Genomic DNA, 19,825 nt, shown 5'->3' on the forward strand with positions numbered 1-19,825 from the left:
GGCAATATGCTAATCGCGGAGTAGTTCGATCAGGAAATCAATCATGTAACATTTTCCCTACTATAAACGTATAAAAAGTAAAAATTTTTATATGTATACAGAACTACTGGGCGGATATTTGAAATATTTTTATTTGAAAAAACTGTATTTGTAAGACAATTGTAGGTTCTATCTTGTATTTTAAAAATACTAAGGTTAACAATTAATTGTATTATTTGAATTACAATTAAAAACTTTCAATCTTTTGAAACAGACATGTTTTAAATAAAAATATTTCAAATGTACATAGCTCTGTATGTATGTATGTACATATACACGTACACTAAAAAAGGTTTTATAAATCTAAGTAATTCGTTTCTTCAGTTTCAAGTAAACATTTCTTTACTGCAAGTATTACTTATAACAAATAATATAAGTTTACAATTTAATAAATATTTACTTGCAGTAAAGAAATGTTTATTTGGAATTATTCAAGAAATAAATTATTTATATTCAGAAAATTTGTTTTCAGCGTGCATACAAAAATTTTTACTTTTCACGTTTCTGTCCAAGAAAAAAAATATATGATAATGATTTATCCTCCGGATTGTGTATAATATCATACAACCTGATAAAAATTATAGAATAAGCAAATTCATGAGGTGTAATAAAATTATAAATATTTTAGTAAAATAAACTCGCTCATTTTTGTAATTTTCATCAAATTGTGTGATACGATATTCAACCCTAGTTCCTCTTTTATTAGATCAGCTTCTTGGATTTAACATATAAGATAGAGGTTTAATGCTTACAAGGGAAATAAGAAAAATAAATGTAAAAAGCGCAATTAGAATCAACGGTCACTATTCAATAAAATAAAATCAGGAATGTCGTAATAAAATTGATTTGGAATATCAAAAATGAACAAACGATAAATTATCGAAGATAATTCATCATAAGATATCGCAATTAATTGATCCAGTTAATTTATAAAACGATTATTATTTGCATGTACCTGGTGATAATCAAATATTCGTTACTTCCTTCGCCTCGCTGCGCCTCAAAAAATAAGTACGAAGGACGATTCCAATGGACTCTTCTAGGCCTACTGAGAGATCGCCGATATCGCAGCGATTGTTGATTTCCAACGAATCTCGACGAATCACCGACATTTCACGAAACCCTCATAAAAACCTTGTTTTCGTGCGCGAAACGTTTCCTTTCAAATGGCAAACAATCGTGAGAAATGACGAGAAATACAGAGCAACACGAACTCGACCCCGCAATTCGCCGCAATGCGTCCTGGATTCAAGTTCGAGAATCGCAAGCATTCGTCGAGAGAAGCAGCTAACTTCAACGCGATAATGATTTAAAACTGTGGATTGAAGCAAAGGTCAAAAACATTCACATGCAATTTATAGAATACATATAGAATTTTTACGTAATTATTTACGTAAAAATAAGAAAAAACCAAAATTACTAAGAGTAAAAACAAATAAACTTTTACTTCTTTAATCCAGGAAAAAATAACATTGTTTTTTTTTGCGCACCCTTAACTGCACTGTACTCTTATACTCTGTACTAGTTCTTGTTCTTCCTTATATTTTTAACGTGAGTCTAAATCAAGTGCAATCAATTTGAAAAAAGTGCAATTATTTGTAACATCAATATATCGATAATCGAAATGAGCTATAATGTATAATGAGCTGTATATATAATAATCGATGCCTGACATCATTTTTTATCGAAAACAATGTTAAAATATCAATTATTGATTCTATATCCTAAAATTTAAGGTGAAAATTGTGACTCACAAAAGTGAACGAATTTACTACATATTTATAATTACATTAATCAACATCCAATAAATTTGTTCACTTTTGTAATTTTCACTTCGTTTCAAAATACAGACTCGATCTCCAGCATGGTAATTGCAACCTCTCTCGTGTCTCTCTTGTTACCATCCATTTAGCAACAGCTAGCTCTCCGCTTTCTACTTTACCGCAATGTTTCTAGGAGGGCGTTAGTGCACGGTGAAAATAATTGTGAGCTATACAATCTTCCGCAAGACCGACCTTTTCATTAAGAACGTCATCATATTGTCGGATAACTTTGAATCCGTTGAACAATTATAACAATTAACATCGAGATGGATAATGATTTTGTTCAAAATTTCGGAGAATTTGTTGATCGATACGCTGGTAATTGTTTTAACAGTCTATTTTTTCATATAAAATAAAATGCTTTGGCATTTTAAATTTTATGAAATTTTAAAAAATGATAAAGTTTTATCATTCTATCCACACTTAATTATTTTTCATTTTGTAAAATTTTAAGTTTAAATGCTTAATGTTGTTTCCTCACCAATATCGATTAACTTTAATCTTGGTTCATCTTATACCTTCATTTTTTTCTAGAAATAAAAAATAATGATTCTTTTAAGATTTTAATTCTAATTTTTAAAACTAAAAAAAATGAATAAAAGTAAACCGAGATTAAAGTTACAGCGAGTTCGTTTCCCGAAGATTAGTGCATATTAAAAGCTGCTACATGAAGTAATAGGAAAGATAAAAATATAAAAACATATAAGTATTTTAAATAATTAAATCCGCGATCTCATATAATAATAATAATAATAATAATAATAATGTATTTATAAGATTCCTTCAAAATCAATAATAAAAAGAAAAAGGGTCGGACGCGGAAATTTATAAAATCGTTAAAAACTATTTAGAATAAAAAAATTATTTTATAATTAAAGTCACGTGCTTATATTACATTAACGTCTAAATCTGAAAATTAATCTAATCAATGTATTATAAATAGTTTAATAGTTTCTGTAATTATAGCCTGAATAGTCTTATGTTCTTTTACTTTTTATTAATGATATTGTTACGTTATTCAACAAAATGTACATATAATATTTCTAAATATAAAAGAAGACTTACGATAATAAATAACAATTAATCTGTAAAAAAATATATTTCTTTGTCAAAGGTTGATTATATAATTATATTTGCATTTACGTTAGATACGTTATATAAAACAACTTTTTTAATATGCATTAATCTAGTACGAATAATCCTTTAATTATTTAAAGATGTATCTTTTGATAGAAAAATGCATCTACCAACATGATATAGATTAACTTTAATCTTGATTTAATTTACTCTTTATCTTTTTCCAATTTTTATTTTTTAGAATTAGAAAAAGATAAAAATTAAGTCAAATCGAGATTAAAATTAATCTATATTGACAGAAATAGACATAATCGATCAGAGATGTGATTTGTATGCAGTGTCTAGCGAAATCGAAGTAATGAATGACGATCTCAAGAATGAACTCCGTCAGATTGAGAGAGAAATCAATTGTTGTAAGCCAATGTTGCAAATCTACCGCAACAAGTACGAGAATATAGAAACGGAAATTTGCGACGTCAGGCAGTTGCAGCGAAAAGCGCGGTTCGTGTTAGATAATGTGAGATTGGAGGAGGAAGATCTTTGTGAACGTTTCAAGAACATACATCTCAACTACAAGGCGTGCATAGAAAAATCAGGTTACAAAGATCCAAATGAAACGATTCATATAAAGATAAACGAATTGACGACGCAGAAGAAGCACCTGCTGGAAGAATTGGTACAATTGAGAAGAAAAGCAGATGACAATACAAAGAAGCTCGCCCGTGTAAATGCCATGATCGCAGAACAAGAAGTAGTTAATTTCAATATTTGCCCATTTAAAACGTATTTGCAATTGTTATAAAAAAACTTTCATTTTGTAGAAAAAAAACATGATAAATATTCAAAAATTGAAGGAGATTTCCGAGAACGCCGTATCCATTTCGCCAGATATAAAGAAACAGATAGATATTATTTTGAAAAACCAGGAAATAAATGAATGCGATAGCTATTAACAATATGACTATTAATAATAAGTTGTTAATAATAAAGTTTTTCTATGAATATAAACTATTTGTACATTAGATACAAAAAAATATTGAAAATACTATAAATATGTAAACATAAATTTGATATATATATATATATATATAAATATATAAATAATATATATATATTCTAATTAATAAATATATTTTTCGCTATTATTTTATTTGATAGAGAAATATTTTTAATAGAACCTATTATCCTTAATAAAAATACATTATATACATGTTATATACAGCGAGCTTCCAAGATCCATCATAGAGCTACTCATTTTCAATCGTTTTAAGACAAGTCGTCAGCTGTTCACACGTTTTCTCTAATCGTTGCAGTACGTCTGGCGCACAATTCAGAATTCTCATCACATTGTCGTTCGTGGCACGTATTCTCAATCTACTCTCCGCGATTGTCCTCATTAAAGTTTCGTTCTCCCTTTCCATCTCGTTCACCTGTTCCTCTAATTCCTTGGTCGCCTCTTTGATCATGTGCGCGTCCAACGATCTCAAATGCGAGGTTACATCTCCCGGTGGACGCCTACAGTCAGACGATGATTCTCAAATAAGAGATTACATTGAGCTGCAATCACGAAACGATTTTCTAACGAACTCATCACCTACCATGCATGTTCGTTAGTGGACGTATTCTCCTCGGACAATTTGGCTATTTTAGTGAAGCTTTCCTGCAAACTGCCTTCCTTTAATACATCCTCAAGATCATTGTTCATGCTGCTGTATAGCTCCTTTATCATAGCCTTGTGCAACTTTTGAGCGATGTTGGGGTTCGACTTGAGAATCGTGAGTGTCTCGAGAAACTCATTTTCACTGAAACAAAAAATATAACAAAACGATTTATTAATCCTTTTATTATCCTTTTATTATTAATAACTCGTAATTAATCTTTAATTAATTCTTTTATTGTCAATCCTATTAATTTATTATTAACCCTCCGACTGTAACCTGGATCTTTTTTTTCAGTTCTAATTTTTTATGCTTAGTTTTAGGTTCACAAAAAATATGAAAAAATGTAGGATTATTTTTCAACATCTATATTACATTATATTACATCAAATAATTTTTAACTCAAATGTTAAAATATTTATTCGATAAAAATTCAGCAAAAATAAGACAAAAGGACAATTTATTGAAAAAAGTGTAACTTAGCAATAAAGAAACTGGACTCTACTTTTCTCTTTATTTCAGAAAAGTTGAGAGTGAAATTTTGCTTATATCAAAGTGACTCAAACTGCAAATAGAAAGTGCGAATGAATATTGCATCTCTGTATCAAATCAGTAGCTCGTATAAACGTATAATAATAGTTATCATATTTCGAAATAAACACGACCTTATCTAAGATTAACGACATCCGGAAATATAATACTGCGCACTCTGCTGCATGGCAATTCGAATTATTCGCTGTATCTTGTTTCGCAGAAAAGGCGCCTTATCGACCTGGACGACGTACGCATGGCTTACACTTGCGATATATGGTGTGAGAAAGACACGTGCTTTTACTCCGACGACTTTCCAATGCACGACCGGATGCGCGTTCCCCCGTATATGATGCATAGTTAGTACAGCCGGTCACAGAAAGATTTCAATACTTTTTATGGATTTCAGAACTCAGCCTTGTAATCGTAGAACGGTTGAACGTAAAGTTAGATCCATAAGATAAGAACCAATCACCGAAGCACAAGTTATTATGATATCAAAAATGGTATCAAAATGACTCTAAAATGATCATTAAAAGTCATTTTTCAATCATTTCTGGTTCATTTTAATGTCATTTTGTCGTGACTTATTTTGCTTGAACATTCGGCGAGCAAGCTGCATTCCAAAACTCATCGAAAGAAAAGTGTTGCAACCTTTCTATAACCGGCTGTACATGATGGCTATCACTGGGTCGAATCTTTTTTTCTTTATCCTAAGACCAGAACAAAGAGCAACGGCATCTTCAATTACAGGGGATGGAATTTTGAACAGTTCTAATCAACTTTTTGCCGTGTTATAATAAGCATACAATAGTGCGATCCGATCTCCTTACTCAGCTTCTGACATTTTAAAAATAGGCCAGAGGATATTATGTTTATTTCGAAACTCGCGTAACATTCCGTGTACCGTGCTATTTACATAAAACGTCACGTTATTAGACTTACCCAGGATCTTCATATAGTGTATAGTAAGTGAGAGCAGCTACGTTGTTTCTCGCGTTCTCAATCAGGCCGGGACTGGTGCAATTTGAAATCAATGCTACATATTTGCAATAGTCCAGACCTAACTAAGCACGCTTTCGTTTCCGATAATCCAGGAGCACTGTTAAATCCATAATGTCAAATTATACCCAATTTGAGTTATTTAATCATTTTTGTAGGTCTCGTCACTATTCCTATTCAATATATCGTTAATTTAACTAAAATAACTTAAATCAAAAAATTTATTAAGAAGGTTCTCGTGTTAGATGAAATATAAACAAATCTACAATATACATGCAATACAAAAATTAATATCAATATGTAAAAAAAATTTCATTGACTTTTACCATACCATTTTGAAGATCATTTTAATTCTAAATTTATAGAATTTTATAAGTTGAAGATATAACCTTATTCTCTTTTAAATTGAAATACTTGATATTGTTAGTAATCGTTTTATTCCACTGTTTTAATATTATTTTATTCCACCGTTTTACATATTATAAATAAACTATTTATTAACTAGAAAATAGAGCAAGAACCTCCTTAAATTTGACTACAATTTAATTTATTACATAATCTTAAATGAAAATGTAATTTATTATGTAACATAAGTGTATATGTTAATATGGATGTTATTTATCTGGAAACTAAACAATACCAGAAATGGAATGATTTTGACATTTTTAACACATATGAAGAATTAAAAATAATAAAATATTCTATAATTCAAGATTGGATTATTATTTCTCAGATATCTAACGGTGAAAATCCATTCGTCCATCCAAATTTACTGACGCATTCACATTGATCTTTAAATCACGCACATACAATCGAATCGATAACCAACATATGAGATTAAATTTCATAGATATCACAAAGTAAAATTAATAATTAATCACTTTTAACGCTCGTATAACCTACACACAATTAAATATAGAAACCATCCAGGTCACAAATTAAAACGAGCTATATTACGTATTTATTCAAATCTAGGAGCTCCACGTGAAACTTATAGAATATTTGAATAAAATATTACCACATTGTACACCGTAATATAGCGCGTTTTAATTTATGACCTAGGAAATTTCTATATTAAATTTCATAAACAAGAAATCTTTCTCAACAATTCTGTAGCATTGAAACTTTTAGAAATAACGACTGTATATGTATACCGAAGACGAATATACGATCTGCGGCGTTTGAGTGATGAAAGAATCAACTGGCTCTGCTACGGGAGAGAGTATGAAGCACGCACTCGTGCGTGCGTGCACGATTCCCGCGACACGCAGCACACGAATGACCACCGCCTCCACGCCGGTCACCATGGAGGCCTTTGTTTCCTCGAACGCTTCGTGGAATTCCTCGAAGGTCAACTGATGGAGCCATGCGAAGAAGACCTTCCTGGAAGCGATGCCGAAAGAGATCGCCGTTTCAGCAAAGATCGAGAACTTCGACGATGATCGCGACTCGAATTTGAACGTGAACATACGATGGCCATGTGAACGGCCACGGCGAGTCGGGAATTAACATGCGAATCGCGGAGGCCAATGACATCAAGTAACACCGAGTGGCGTTTAGGTCATTGACGATGCCGATCCCTTCCACCAGTACATACACATTATCTTGATCTTTCCATCTTGACTCTCTCTTTCTCTCTCTCTCTCTCTCTCTCTCTTTGCCTCGCTACATCAATAAATCACGAATCACCTTCTCGCAAACAGCGGACCGCTAGACTACACATAGAGAACAGTGTCTTATGAATTATGAATCGCGATGGTCTTTCTATTTATTTATCTAAAACATAATTTCAGATTTTAAATATATTACCGATTTGTATAAAAATAATTTTTACACCTCCCAGTATGCTTTTAATTATACAGGTAATCTATTTTTTTAGCTGATCTTACATTTTCTTATTTTTCTCCAACGAAGAAAGAAAAGATAGATGAACCATATAAGAAGTTGAATGAAAAAAGGGCCTAGAATATTCTTAAAATGAACACCTAAAATTATAAAATTTCTCTCACGTATATATTAATTCGAACATCGTGCATAGAGAAATTTTATAGAAAAAAAGATCGAGATATTATTTCTGCATTTTTTGATTTACACTGAAATAAGATTAAAATTACAGAATTTGAAATTATTTCTTTCTTAATTAACATGCTTGCATTTTTCTTGCTAAAAAAAAAGAAAATATTAGAATATTAGAAGCAATCTAAAATCCGAAAAACTGTAAACGGAGATGTTTGGATCCAAGATATTCTCTTCGCGATCACGTGACGCACTTGACATACTTTCGGTACTGTTATTGCGTGGGCGTATGAATCGCGATTTTAACGCATAGTCAGACATTAAAATTAGAGACGAGGTTTTTTCACAGCCGAAAAAAAAGAGACCGATAACAAGAGAAAACAAGTCGAGAAAAAGATCTCATAAGAAAGCTTTTTCTGTCCATTTTCTACCAATGTAATTTAATTTTAATCTCGGTTCAACTAATTTTTCACCTTTCTCTAGTTCTTAGAATTTGTGGAAAGATGAAAACTTATAGATTGAACAATGAGATTAAAATCAATTCGATACAAACGAGCATTAAAGAAACAAAGGGCTTCTAGCGAGATTACCAGAAGTTGCGAGAACGTAACTTCTCCTCGCTCCAGCTTATCGGTTTCTAGCGGGAAGAAAAAACGCGGGAATGCCAACAGAAAGAGGTTAAGTTAAGCGCACGAAGTTGCGCGCGAAACCGAGAAAATGCGCGCATCCTGTTGACTGCACGACCAACCTGACCAACGTCACTCACCTAACAGACTCGGCTATGTTTTTTAGGCTATTGGAGACGGCGATTCGGAACAGCCGCGCGTTGTTCGGACAATCCGCTTCCTCGTCCTCTCCCATTCCTCGGCGATTCCTCTTGTTCGCGTAGGAAAGGCGAGCTACAGCACGCGGCGTCAACGATGATCAACGACGCCTCATAATAACAGTTAACACTTCTCGCAATCCTCGCCCATCCAAACCGTCGCCAACGTCCTCGCGTCTTGACAAGATTTGAATTGCTCGGTAACTGCGTCGACGCGTCGTTGAGATCCTGATGGTAATTGAAGAACACTGACATTATCGACTGTGAGCAAATAAGATAAAATTCTTGTTATTTATCTTCGGAACAACCGAAACAGTTTCTATTTATTATAATTAATATTTAAAAAATTAAGACGTAAATACATGATACATTGCGGAGGATGTATAATACATATGAATAGAATAGAATTTATTATACTTCAGCATATACAACCAAGAAGAGGACTTGGTTTACATAAATACTTAACTCATTCACACTTTCATTTCCTCGTCTGCATGCTATCGCACATATATTATTATAAATTTTTTATGCTTATCCCTTTACTTTCTTACTTTTCTGGTTAAACCCTCTAACTTCGTTTCTTTACTTACTTTATTTCTTTTTGCTTTATCCGCTTTTTTCTCAGTTATATCTATATATATATATATATATATATATATATATATATATATATACTTCTAATGTACTCTACTTCTAATGTAATTATATACTCTCGTTCAATACATACGTTATCTCTATATCACAGTTTTATCACCACCTATTATTATTATCACATATATCTTATCCAGCAAACGAGAGTGGATTAAAATAGATTGAAATTTTTTTCTATCCAAATGCGTATTTTTTTTTTATAAATAGCGAATATATTTTTTTTTAATTGGATTCAATTAGATTCAATTAGATTCAATTGGATGCAATTGAAAAACTGCATTTTCTATTCAAAATTTTGAATTGAATAGTATTCAACAATGTGTGTGTGTGTGTGTGTGTGTGTGTTGCATAGAAAAAGCTAATATTATTTTTAGATTGAAAAGCATAGAGATATGCTCCATGCAATTTCTATAAATGAATAAAAATGCATTCATTTTAATATTCGTGAATCAATATTTCTGAAAATCTGAATCAATTCAGTTTAATCCATTCTCGTTTCTTAGGTATTTATTCCTTAATTTCTTACTTTCCTTACTTTCCTTTTCTCTCCATATCATAACTCTACCTATCTACATTTCCTCCCTGTCCTCTTTTAACTTCTTTCTCATCTCCCTTCTTCTTTTTGCTTCCTCCTTCTCGTTCCATAATTTCTTTATTACTTCCCCTTTCTCATCTAAATTTCCTCATCATACAGTTTCCTCAAAATCTCTTTCTTATCTTTTCCTAATTTAATAAAAAACTTTCTCTTAGTCCCCCTCCCCTCCCCTGAACATTCCTCTACATAGTGCTTTAAATTATCTTTTCCCTTACCACAGAATATACATTTTTTCCTATGCTCTTCTACCCAATATTTATTACCTTTCAAGTTTTCATACCTTAATTTGAAGGTTCTCACCTCTTCTCCTCTTTTCCCTTCTCCAAAGTTTAATACATATAATATGTAAAAAATATATACGTGATATAATATATACGTAACATGATATAATATATACCTACAAAAACTATGTATTAGGGTAAAAACTTTGCATTAAAAGCCGCTGTTCACGTTTAGATGGCAGTAACTGCTATAGTCAGAGACATCTACTACTTATATCATTTTTAAATGTGAACATTTCCTACTAAAATTCAGTCAACAGAAGTCATCCTTGTTTACATATGTATTTTTCTATAACTGAATTAAAATGGAACGTGATAAGTTGTTTTTCCGATATGTACTTTTACACTATTTTGATTTGAAAAAAAGTGCAGCTGAAACCCATCGATTGCTTGTGGAAATTTATGGTGAATCTGCTCCATCGGAAACAGCATGTAGAGACTGGTTTCGACGATTCAAAAGTGGTGATTGTGACGTTCACGACAAACAACGAACAGGTCAACCGAAAAAATTCGAAGATGAACAACTGCAAGCTCTATTGGAAAAAAATCCAGCTCAAACACTCAAAGAATTGTCTCAACAACTGAAAGTCGATAAATCAACTATTTTTCGACGTTTACAAGCTATGGGAAAGATTCAGAAAGAAGGAAAATGGCAGCCACATGAATTGACCGAAAATGCGATTGCCAACCGTTTAAACATCTCAATTTCTTTACTTGCAAAGCATAACAAGAAGAGTTTCTTGTGGCGTATCGTGACCGGCGATGAAAAATGGATCTTTTTCAACAACCCAAATCGCAAAGAATCATGGGTTGATCCTGGCCAACCATCAATATCGACTCCAAAGCGAAATATCCACGGTCACAAAGCAATGCTCTGTATTTGGTGGGATATGGAAGGTGTCGTGTATTATGAGCTGCTTAAACCGAATGAAACAATCACCACCGAGCGTTATCAACAACAATTGGAACGTTTGAATGATAATTTGATGCAAAAACGACCATCAATTGCATCAAATCGTCGAAAGGTGATTTTACTCCATGATAACGCTCGGTCGCATGTTGCTATAGCCATGAAACAAACACTGATAGATCTCGAATGGGAGGTTCTCCCGCACCCAGCGTATTCTCCGGACTTAGCACCAAGCGATTATCATCTGTTCCGATCGATGCAACATGCTCTGGAAGATACACACTTCCATAATTATAGCGAAGTCGAAAATTGGGTTGCTGAATGGATTGACTCAAAAGACAGACTATTCTTTCGTCGTGGAATTCAACTTCTGCCTGAAAAGTGGCAAAAAGTCATAGCTTCCGAGGGAAAATACTTTGATTGAGGTATTCATATATTTTGTTATTGAAATAAGTGTTCAAATACAAAGAAAAAACAGCGGCTTTTAATGCAAACCCCTAATACAATAAGTTACATTTAATATATGTATAATTACTATTGCAGAGTTCTGAATGGGTAGCCATTTGAATCATTATCCATTGCGGAATTTGAGATGGATCAAGCAGAATTGTCATTGAAACTAAATGAGATCGAACATGATTGAGATCATTTAATCACATTCAATCACAATCCAACTACACAAATACAAGATCCTTATTTTAAGACTGTCCTGTTAGATCCGATTATATCATCCAAGTATGTTTTTCAAAAAAACTCTTTTTTTTTCATGAGATCAATGCAAGAAAACATCTCGAAACCAGACTACTGTGCTAAAACAATTTAATTTTGTATTATTTTGTATCTAAACTTGTACAAACTATTGAAAAGATTTTTGATAGTTAAACCATGTAACTTATCAGATTAGGGACAAAAAGCGCGTTCTTCGCCAGTATCAGACTACCAGATTCTCTACGAAAATCCGAAGTGCTCATCCATGTTCTATTCTTATATAGGAATCGTATCGAACAAAAATGCTATCGGGAATGGTGAGAGAACTGAAGAATTATTTGTTACATTTTTTTATTACTAATTCGATTTCGAAATGCGAAGACAAATTTGATAATAAATTCTAACGGCAAAGAATTAAAGTTATGCAATTTGCTAAAATTTTAATAGAAATATTATAAATCTTAACGTGAACATAATATAACTTCAATAATTAATTTAAATAATCCTTTAAATACGATAAACATCCCATAGCTGATAACTGAATTAAAGTTATACTTACAAGCTATATACCTACATAAACAAAACCACAGTATACAGATATATCATTACATCCTTCTTGTCATTAAAAATTAAACAAAGCTGAGATAATATACATTAGCGTTACAAAGGTTAAATAGAAAACACTCCTAGTGCATATATAAAAAAAAATTTGAATTTGTGATAGTTTTATTATAATATTAATATACGATAAAATACACAGATGCATGAGTGATACGTTTCCATATTACAAGTTTTACAGAAAATACTAAATAATTACAATATTAACATTTTCTTAATTGAATATTTGATATATATTACAATAGTAGACAAGATAAATACACTACACAAATCTAGACGCAATCGCTATTAGTTTAGTATAATCTGCTCCTTTGCTGTGAGTCTTTTCTTTCATTTTCGTTCGAAGTATGTGTGGAATAGGCACCTGTATTCTTGTACCTAGAGGTGTGCCGTTGTCGTCTATGAGTACCAGATTGTTGCTATCAAATTTGGGAACTTTAGGGGCCTGTTGCTGTTTCAATCCAACCAATATACCTTTCTTCTTTTCGCCTCTTATAGCAACTAAAATTCTATCACCTGAATAATACATATAGCAATATTTAGATAAATTTCCTATAAAATGATAATATCCTTGATATAGTTTTTCACTTATTGTCTCACCAATATATCCCACTCCAAGCTTGTTGTAAACATGAATGCAACGTGGTGGTCTACCCTCCATCATAGCTTGTCTTCCTATCTCACTGTTGTCCACTACTCTCAGTCTACTCAATTTAATTATCTGACTCATAGGGGTTGAAGTAGAAATGTTTCTGCTTGCAACATTTAACATCGCAAAAGGCGTCAACATTATTGTTATAATTTCCTTTTAGGATAATCTGAAACATCAAATAATATAAAATTACTATAATTAGAATAGAATACGGACTGCATCTCCGATTTTTATGAAATTAAGCGTTTTTACTCAAAACGAAAGAATCTGTAAGAAAAACAGTCCCATGAATCAAGATATTAAGCGTTAAAGTCGACAACTATTTAGAAAATCTGTCATAGCGACGAAATGTAGCGACACGACTGGACACGTCTACATGCTGCGGTCATGCACAACATGTAATTGAGACCAGAATAAGAATTTTATGCTTAAATTACACAAATTCTCTTCTTTAAAAACACATTTTCTGCTTTAAAAATAAACTAATTATTTTTTATATAATTTTTATATATTTTTTATTTTTACAGCAGATAATTTATTTTAATTAGCTATTTGTTTTAAAAACAAATTCTCTGCTTTAAAAACAAATTTTCTATTGTAAAAAAAGTTATATAGAAAATAATATGTATTTGTAAAGTATAGAATGTGTTTTTATAAAGCAGACAATTTGCTTTTAATAGAATTTGTGTAATTGAAGTAGAAAATACTTATTCTAGCAACAATTACATGTGCATAACCGCGGTGCATAGACATGTCCAGTCGTGTCGCTGCATGGCTGCATCTCGTCACTATGACAGATTTTCTAACCTCAATAGTCATCAACTTCAATGCTTAATATCTCAGTTCGCGGAGCCTAACATTTTTACGTACAGATTCTTCCGTTTTAAGTAAAAATGCGTCGAATAAGCCTAATTTCGTCAAAAACGGAGGTGCAGTCCGTATTCTAAATAATTATCAAAATTACATATTCAGACACAAATTCGCGCATCGCGAAAAATTGTCGAGGGTACGTCACTGCGACTCGCGGATTTTTACCGTTTACGTGCAGTACGTTATCTTCTTGCGTAGCAGAGAACGAGAACAAGAACGAAAGAAGAACGCACAGAAGAGTCCACTGCTGATTGCAGTATTATGTATGTACATACATGAACAAAAACCGTCACCTTCTTCTGCGATCGGAACGAAACGGCGAACAAGTGAAAAACTGATCTCTCGCGGACGTCGCAAGACTTTAAAGCTTTCGGTAATTCCGCGTATTTACCTGCAATCGCTGCGCAAATACCGACTATGATAATAATCGAGCTGATGATACCAACTGTGGTACCTGCTCCATCATGGTTTCCTCCACCGTTTCCTCCACCATGGTGAATAATGGGAATGACTCATCTTTCTTCTTTCCACCATGATAGCGACCATAGCGACTGTTAAGTAAACGTATTGCGAGATGTTAAGTGCATTTCAGGTCATTTAGACTAGACAGTCATAAAAATTTTTGAACAGCAAAATTGTTGCGCAAAATTATGCTGAACGCAAAAAAGTAGTCAATGTTACTGGTTGAATAAGGATAATTGTCTATCAAGCTCTTGCTGTCCAATGGCTCCTGTAAATTGATAACAAACTGCTGTTTTCAACATAATAAATCTGATAATTTTAATAAAGTAGTAATTCTATAATAGTAATTGAATTAAGTACATTCGTTAGAATTAAGTACATGGCCACATATTCATATAGTGCTATATAGTGCTATAGTGCTAAGAATATATAATTTCACATGAATATCAGTAAATGGTAATACTGGTTGAATATCGCAATACAAGCGATATTATAATTAATACTATTAATAATTATCTATTGTTATTGCTGGTTTACATGTACAATATATACAGATTTGTAAACCAAATTAATTCGATAAGTATTTTATGTAAGTATCTTATTGATTAATTTATTTACTATTTACATTGTATTTTGTTTTTTTTTGTAGACAATGAACAATATCTTAACCAATACGTTATTTCAACATATCGATAAGAGTATCATCCAAGTCTGTTTTTTAAGAGAAGTCTGTTTTTTCAGACTGTTTTTTTTTTTTTTTGGTCCATTTATATGACTATCAGACTTACTATGTTGAAACACAGTCTTTATTATTTTGTACCTGAGCCTGTAAACTATTGAATAAAGATTTTGATAATTAAACTGTTGTCCTATTGTAACTTACCAGATTAAGAACAGGAAGCGCTTTTCTTCACCAGTATCAGACTACCAGATCCTCTACCGAGGATCCGAAATGCTCATCTATATTCTATTCTTATATAGGAATCATATCGAAAACTAGTGCTTTCGGGAATTGAATGATTATTCGGATTATTAATATAATTTCCAAATTCGATAATAAATTCTATTTAAAGGCGAAGAATTAAAATTAAGCAATTTGCTAAAATTTTAATAAATAATATCATTAATTAACAGGCATAATATAACTTTAACAATTAATTTAAACAATACAATCGCTTAAATACAAAGTGATAGACATCATGTGGCTGATAATTGAACTAAAGTTACATTTGCGAGCGTTATACTTGCGTATCAAAATCACAGCATACACATACATAGGATATACGATATCATTCCATCCTTGTCATGAAACATTAAACAAGGATGAGATATGATGACACGAACGTTGCAAACGTGTATTAAGTGGAACATATCTCTAATGCATATACAACAAACAAATAGATTTGAATGTGGTAATTTTATTAAAATATCAATATACAATAAAATATACAGAGAATAATACACTTCCATATTACAAGTTTAATGGAAAATACTAAATAAGTATAATATTAACATTTCATTAAAATATTTAATACATATCACAATAGTTAGCAAGATAGATACACTACACGAATCTGGATGCAATCGTTAATAGTTCAGCATAATCTGCTCCTTTACTGTGAGTCTGTTCTTTCATTTTCATTCGGAGTATGTGTGGAATAGGCATCTGTATCGTTACTTAGAGATGTACCATCGTCTACGGGTACCAGATTGTTGCTATCAAACTTGGGAACTTTAAGGACTGTTGGTGTTTCAATCCAACCAATATACTCTTTTTATATCCACTACTCTCAATTTACTCAATTTAATTATCTGACTCACAGAGGTAGAAATATTTCTGCTTGCAACACTTGACACCGCAAAAGGCGACAACATTGTCGTTTTAATCTCCCTTTAGGGTAATCTGAAATATGTAATATAAAAAATTGCATAATTTATTTAATATTACAATAATATTCATGGCAATATAACCTTCCTCTTGGCAGAAAAAAGATAAACGATGTTAGAAACGATAAGTTAAATTCTTTTTTCTTAGATATTTTTTTATGATAGTTATAGAATACATGTTTTCTCATTGACAATTATAAGTCTAAAATCAGTTTGGAGTATTTAATCACGGTAACTTCTCCGAAATAACAAAAAGCACAATTTTTACATAACTTCAGCTTTGCTTAGGATATTAAACCTAAAGTTATTGACGCATGTGTGACGATACGGAAAACGGGGCTTTTTGTTGTCATCATGAATATCAAGATACGTCGTCTCGAGAGAGCGTTAATGCATTCACGATTTCTCGGTGTGTGAGAGCAAATTCCTCGTCCATGAGATGTTTCAGCACGAGTAAAGATTTAGAGGAACAAAGCAAGAATTCGCTTTCGTCTGTGGAACCCAATATCGAGGAGGAACCTGGAATACAAGTAAAAGAGAATGCAGAAGCAACTCAGGAATTTCAAGCGAAATTAAGCGGCTTTGTGCAAAGTTACGAAAAATTCTCGCACATTGATGATAAAAAAACTAGAAACGCCACAAACATTCGTTTCCTTAATTTACATCTCCAAATTTGCCGATGTAAATCTCTCTTTTTCATGGTGCATACAATTGTTTGACTGCTCTTTATTAAATACATAATTTTGCTTTCAGTTGGGTGATCCCAAAGGAAAAGTTTTAACTGGTGAGATATATCATGTGGTTGGTGATGATCTATACCTAATCTATATATTGGTTTTGGAAGTTTCATTGCATTTTTCAGAAACCTGTCAAGAATGGACAGTATGCATGAATCTGTTTTTTTCCAGAATATATTTTATTGTTTAATGAAATTTGCTGCTCAAATATATCAATAAATATTGTTTTAAATATTGTTATTTTATTCTTTATTTTAGATACTATGTGAGAGGATCTAAGATTTGAGGATAAGAGTAATATATTGAAGATTAAGGATAAAGGTTTTGGAAAGTTCCTCTAAGTTCTTAGGTGCTGGAACGGATGTAAGTTCCTTGGAAGTCCTTTTCTGAATGCTGATTGCACTTTAATCGGCTTAATATCGTCATCTTTGCAAATGGCAGAAAGAAAAAAATTAAGACAACTATAAGAAGCTGAGAATACGAGATATTTACTCAGCAAACGAGAATGGATTGAAATGAATTGAAATGGATTCAGATTTTCAGAAATATTGATTCACGAATATTAAAATGAATGCTTTTCAATCCTGAATGCATTTTTATTCGTTTATATGAATTGTGCATGGAGTATATCTCTATGCCTTTCAATCTAAAAATAATATTAGCTTTTTCTGTGCATTGTGAATACTGTTCAATTCAAAATTTTAAATAGGAAATGCAATTTTTCAATCTAATTGCATCCAATTGAATCTAATTGAATCTAATTGAATTCAATTAAAAAAAAAAGTATTCGCTATTTAAAATATGCATTCGGATAGAAAAAAATTTCAATTCATTTTAATCCATTCTCGTTTGCTGGATAATGAATAACGTTAATTTTATAATGTGTCTATGTTAAATAAATTATAGACTATATGTGTGATATGTATGTAAATAATATATTTCCTTCAAAACAGTTTTATGTACAATAATACAGTATATATGTATATATGTGTATCACATTGTTCACAATCTAAGTTTCAAATTTTTTAGAAATACATTTACTGTAAACAAGTCATAAACAATTTGTAGCTGTAAATATGTATATTTCACTATATTTTTATTATACTTTCTATCAAGCTAATATAGAAGAGTGGTTATGTGTATAAGAAAATGAGAATTAATCAAATTAGAGATTTTGAGATAGATTCATATTTTTGGAAATACGCATTCGCGAACGTTAAAATGAATCATTTTTGCTCTGAATGTAGAGAATAAAATAGAATTTATTTATACTTCAACATATACAAACCAAGAAGGGAACTTGACAGGTTTACAGAAATATTTACTCATTTATACTTACATTCCTCTCCCACATTTATCTTACAACTACAAACCTAAACACTATTACTATACATTCTCTTTTACCTATACATAATCTCTATACATAATCTCTATACATAATCACAGCCCTATCACAGTCTATTATTTATGTCCATATTCCATTTCTTATTTCCCTTTGTTCTGAATGTATTTTTATTTATTTATACGAATTGGATGGAGCACATTTCTATCTCTTTCAATTTAAAAGTAATAGCTTTTTCGTATCCCTCTTGTGAATGATCAATTCGAAATTCTGAATAGAAAATGTAGTTTGTCAGTCAAATTGAATCCAATTGAATAAAAAGAAAAAAGTCTTTGTTATTTAAAGTATATATTCAGATAGATAAAAAAAGTAATGACATCATATAGAATGACGTCTATATGACGTCTTTGGCCGCAGTCCAAAATCATTCCAGCCTTGTTGTTTGTCAAATATTAAACGAAGACAAATGATGCTCATGAACGTTGTTAGCATGAATCGGACCATACTCTTTAAAATGTTTTATGCATCGATTTGACGTCCTAATAAAGACATTATCCTTAAGACTTGCTTCGGACATTTTATTTAAAAAATAAAAATAAAAATTACTGAGACGGAGACGCGTTGACAAGTGGAAGTATACGAAGTTGGAATTACCTGATAAATCTGAATATTATCATACTTAATATATACTTTCAATAACGATTTAATTGTGACAGACAATAGTTATTGAAAATATATATTAAATATGATATCATTCATATATACCGATTTATCAGATAATTCCAACTGCTACTTTATATTCTTTTTCTTATCAATGCGTTTCCGGACAGAAAGTGTAGTTGTAGAACACTATAATATAATACAAAATATTAGAATGCCAAATTAATTGACATCCAATATTTTTATAGATTACATTTAAATATACGTTTGTTTCACTTCAACTTATTGTACTGTGTGTATACTAATTCAGAAAATGCAGCAATAAAAAAGATCTAATATTAACGTTCTTCAATTATCACCGAGCTTTTGGAGTACTTTCGGAGTACTAATTTACAGAATTAGTATTATTTAGAGTTGACGATTTTTAACAAGTGCTTTCCATTTCATGTTACAAATCAACAAGTAGCATCGTTCTATCTTCTA

The 19,825-nt window shown here is 31.5% G+C and overlaps 3 protein-coding genes and 2 pseudogenes across 9 annotated transcripts; 2 read left to right on the top strand and 3 right to left on the bottom strand.

Moving 5' to 3' along the window:
* Nucleotides 1-30: 30 nt before the first annotated feature.
* On the top strand, nt 31-3,987 carry LOC105143714 (uncharacterized). 2 transcript variants are annotated; one of them, XM_087411900.1, is made up of 3 exons: nt 31-2,180; nt 3,239-3,690; nt 3,761-3,987. In XM_087411900.1, the coding sequence occupies exons 1-3, from the start codon at nt 2,129-2,131 to the stop codon at nt 3,890-3,892; spliced, it is 636 nt and encodes a 211-aa protein (XP_087268026.1). In that variant the 5' UTR covers nt 31-2,128; the 3' UTR covers nt 3,893-3,987. The 2 variants fall into 2 exon arrangements, with proteins under 2 accessions (XP_087268026.1, XP_011050476.1); XM_011052174.2 differs by having other exon boundaries at nt 3,278-3,690.
* An 84-nt stretch (nt 3,988-4,071) lies between these two features.
* Nucleotides 4,072-9,165, bottom strand: LOC105143713 (polyamine-modulated factor 1). Its single transcript, XM_011052173.2, has 3 exons — nt 8,913-9,165; nt 4,538-4,741; nt 4,072-4,454 (listed from the first exon to the last, which is right to left on the bottom strand). The coding sequence occupies exons 1-3, from the start codon at nt 9,005-9,007 to the stop codon at nt 4,187-4,189; spliced, it is 567 nt and encodes a 188-aa protein (XP_011050475.1). The 5' UTR covers nt 9,008-9,165; the 3' UTR covers nt 4,072-4,186.
* Nucleotides 9,166-12,822: 3,657 nt separating this feature from the next.
* LOC105143653 (mitochondrial ribosomal protein L14) lies at nt 12,823-14,776 on the bottom strand. Of its 4 annotated transcripts, none has more exons than XM_087411690.1 (3): nt 14,646-14,776; nt 13,333-13,550; nt 12,823-13,248 (listed from the first exon to the last, which is right to left on the bottom strand). In XM_087411690.1, exons 2-3 carry the CDS (start codon nt 13,520-13,522, stop codon nt 12,995-12,997), a joined length of 444 nt encoding a protein of 147 aa, XP_087267816.1. In that variant the 5' UTR covers nt 13,523-13,550; nt 14,646-14,776; the 3' UTR covers nt 12,823-12,994. The 4 variants fall into 4 exon arrangements, with proteins under 4 accessions (XP_087267816.1, XP_011050500.1, XP_011050438.1 ...); XM_011052198.2 differs by lacking the exon at nt 14,646-14,776 and adding an exon at nt 14,530-14,645; XM_011052136.2 differs by lacking the exon at nt 14,646-14,776 and adding an exon at nt 14,420-14,560.
* A 141-nt stretch (nt 14,777-14,917) lies between these two features.
* On the bottom strand, nt 14,918-16,737 carry LOC147907718 (large ribosomal subunit protein uL14m-like; annotated as a pseudogene). The gene is made up of 2 exons (XR_015546867.1): nt 16,688-16,737; nt 14,918-16,619 (listed from the first exon to the last, which is right to left on the bottom strand). The product of XR_015546867.1 is annotated as a large ribosomal subunit protein uL14m-like (transcript).
* Nucleotides 16,738-16,784: 47 nt separating this feature from the next.
* LOC147907719 (small ribosomal subunit protein bS1m-like) lies at nt 16,785-18,401 on the top strand (annotated as a pseudogene). Its single transcript, XR_015546866.1, has 3 exons — nt 16,785-17,284; nt 17,357-17,485; nt 17,599-18,401. The product of XR_015546866.1 is annotated as a small ribosomal subunit protein bS1m-like (transcript).
* The last annotated feature ends 1,424 nt before the right edge of the window (nt 18,402-19,825 follow it).

Source organism: Acromyrmex echinatior, chromosome 12 (assembly GCF_024713525.1).
Source record: "Acromyrmex echinatior isolate Ae372 chromosome 12, ASM2471352v2, whole genome shotgun sequence".
In the NCBI taxonomy this organism is placed as follows: Eukaryota; Metazoa; Arthropoda; class Insecta; order Hymenoptera; family Formicidae; genus Acromyrmex; species Acromyrmex echinatior.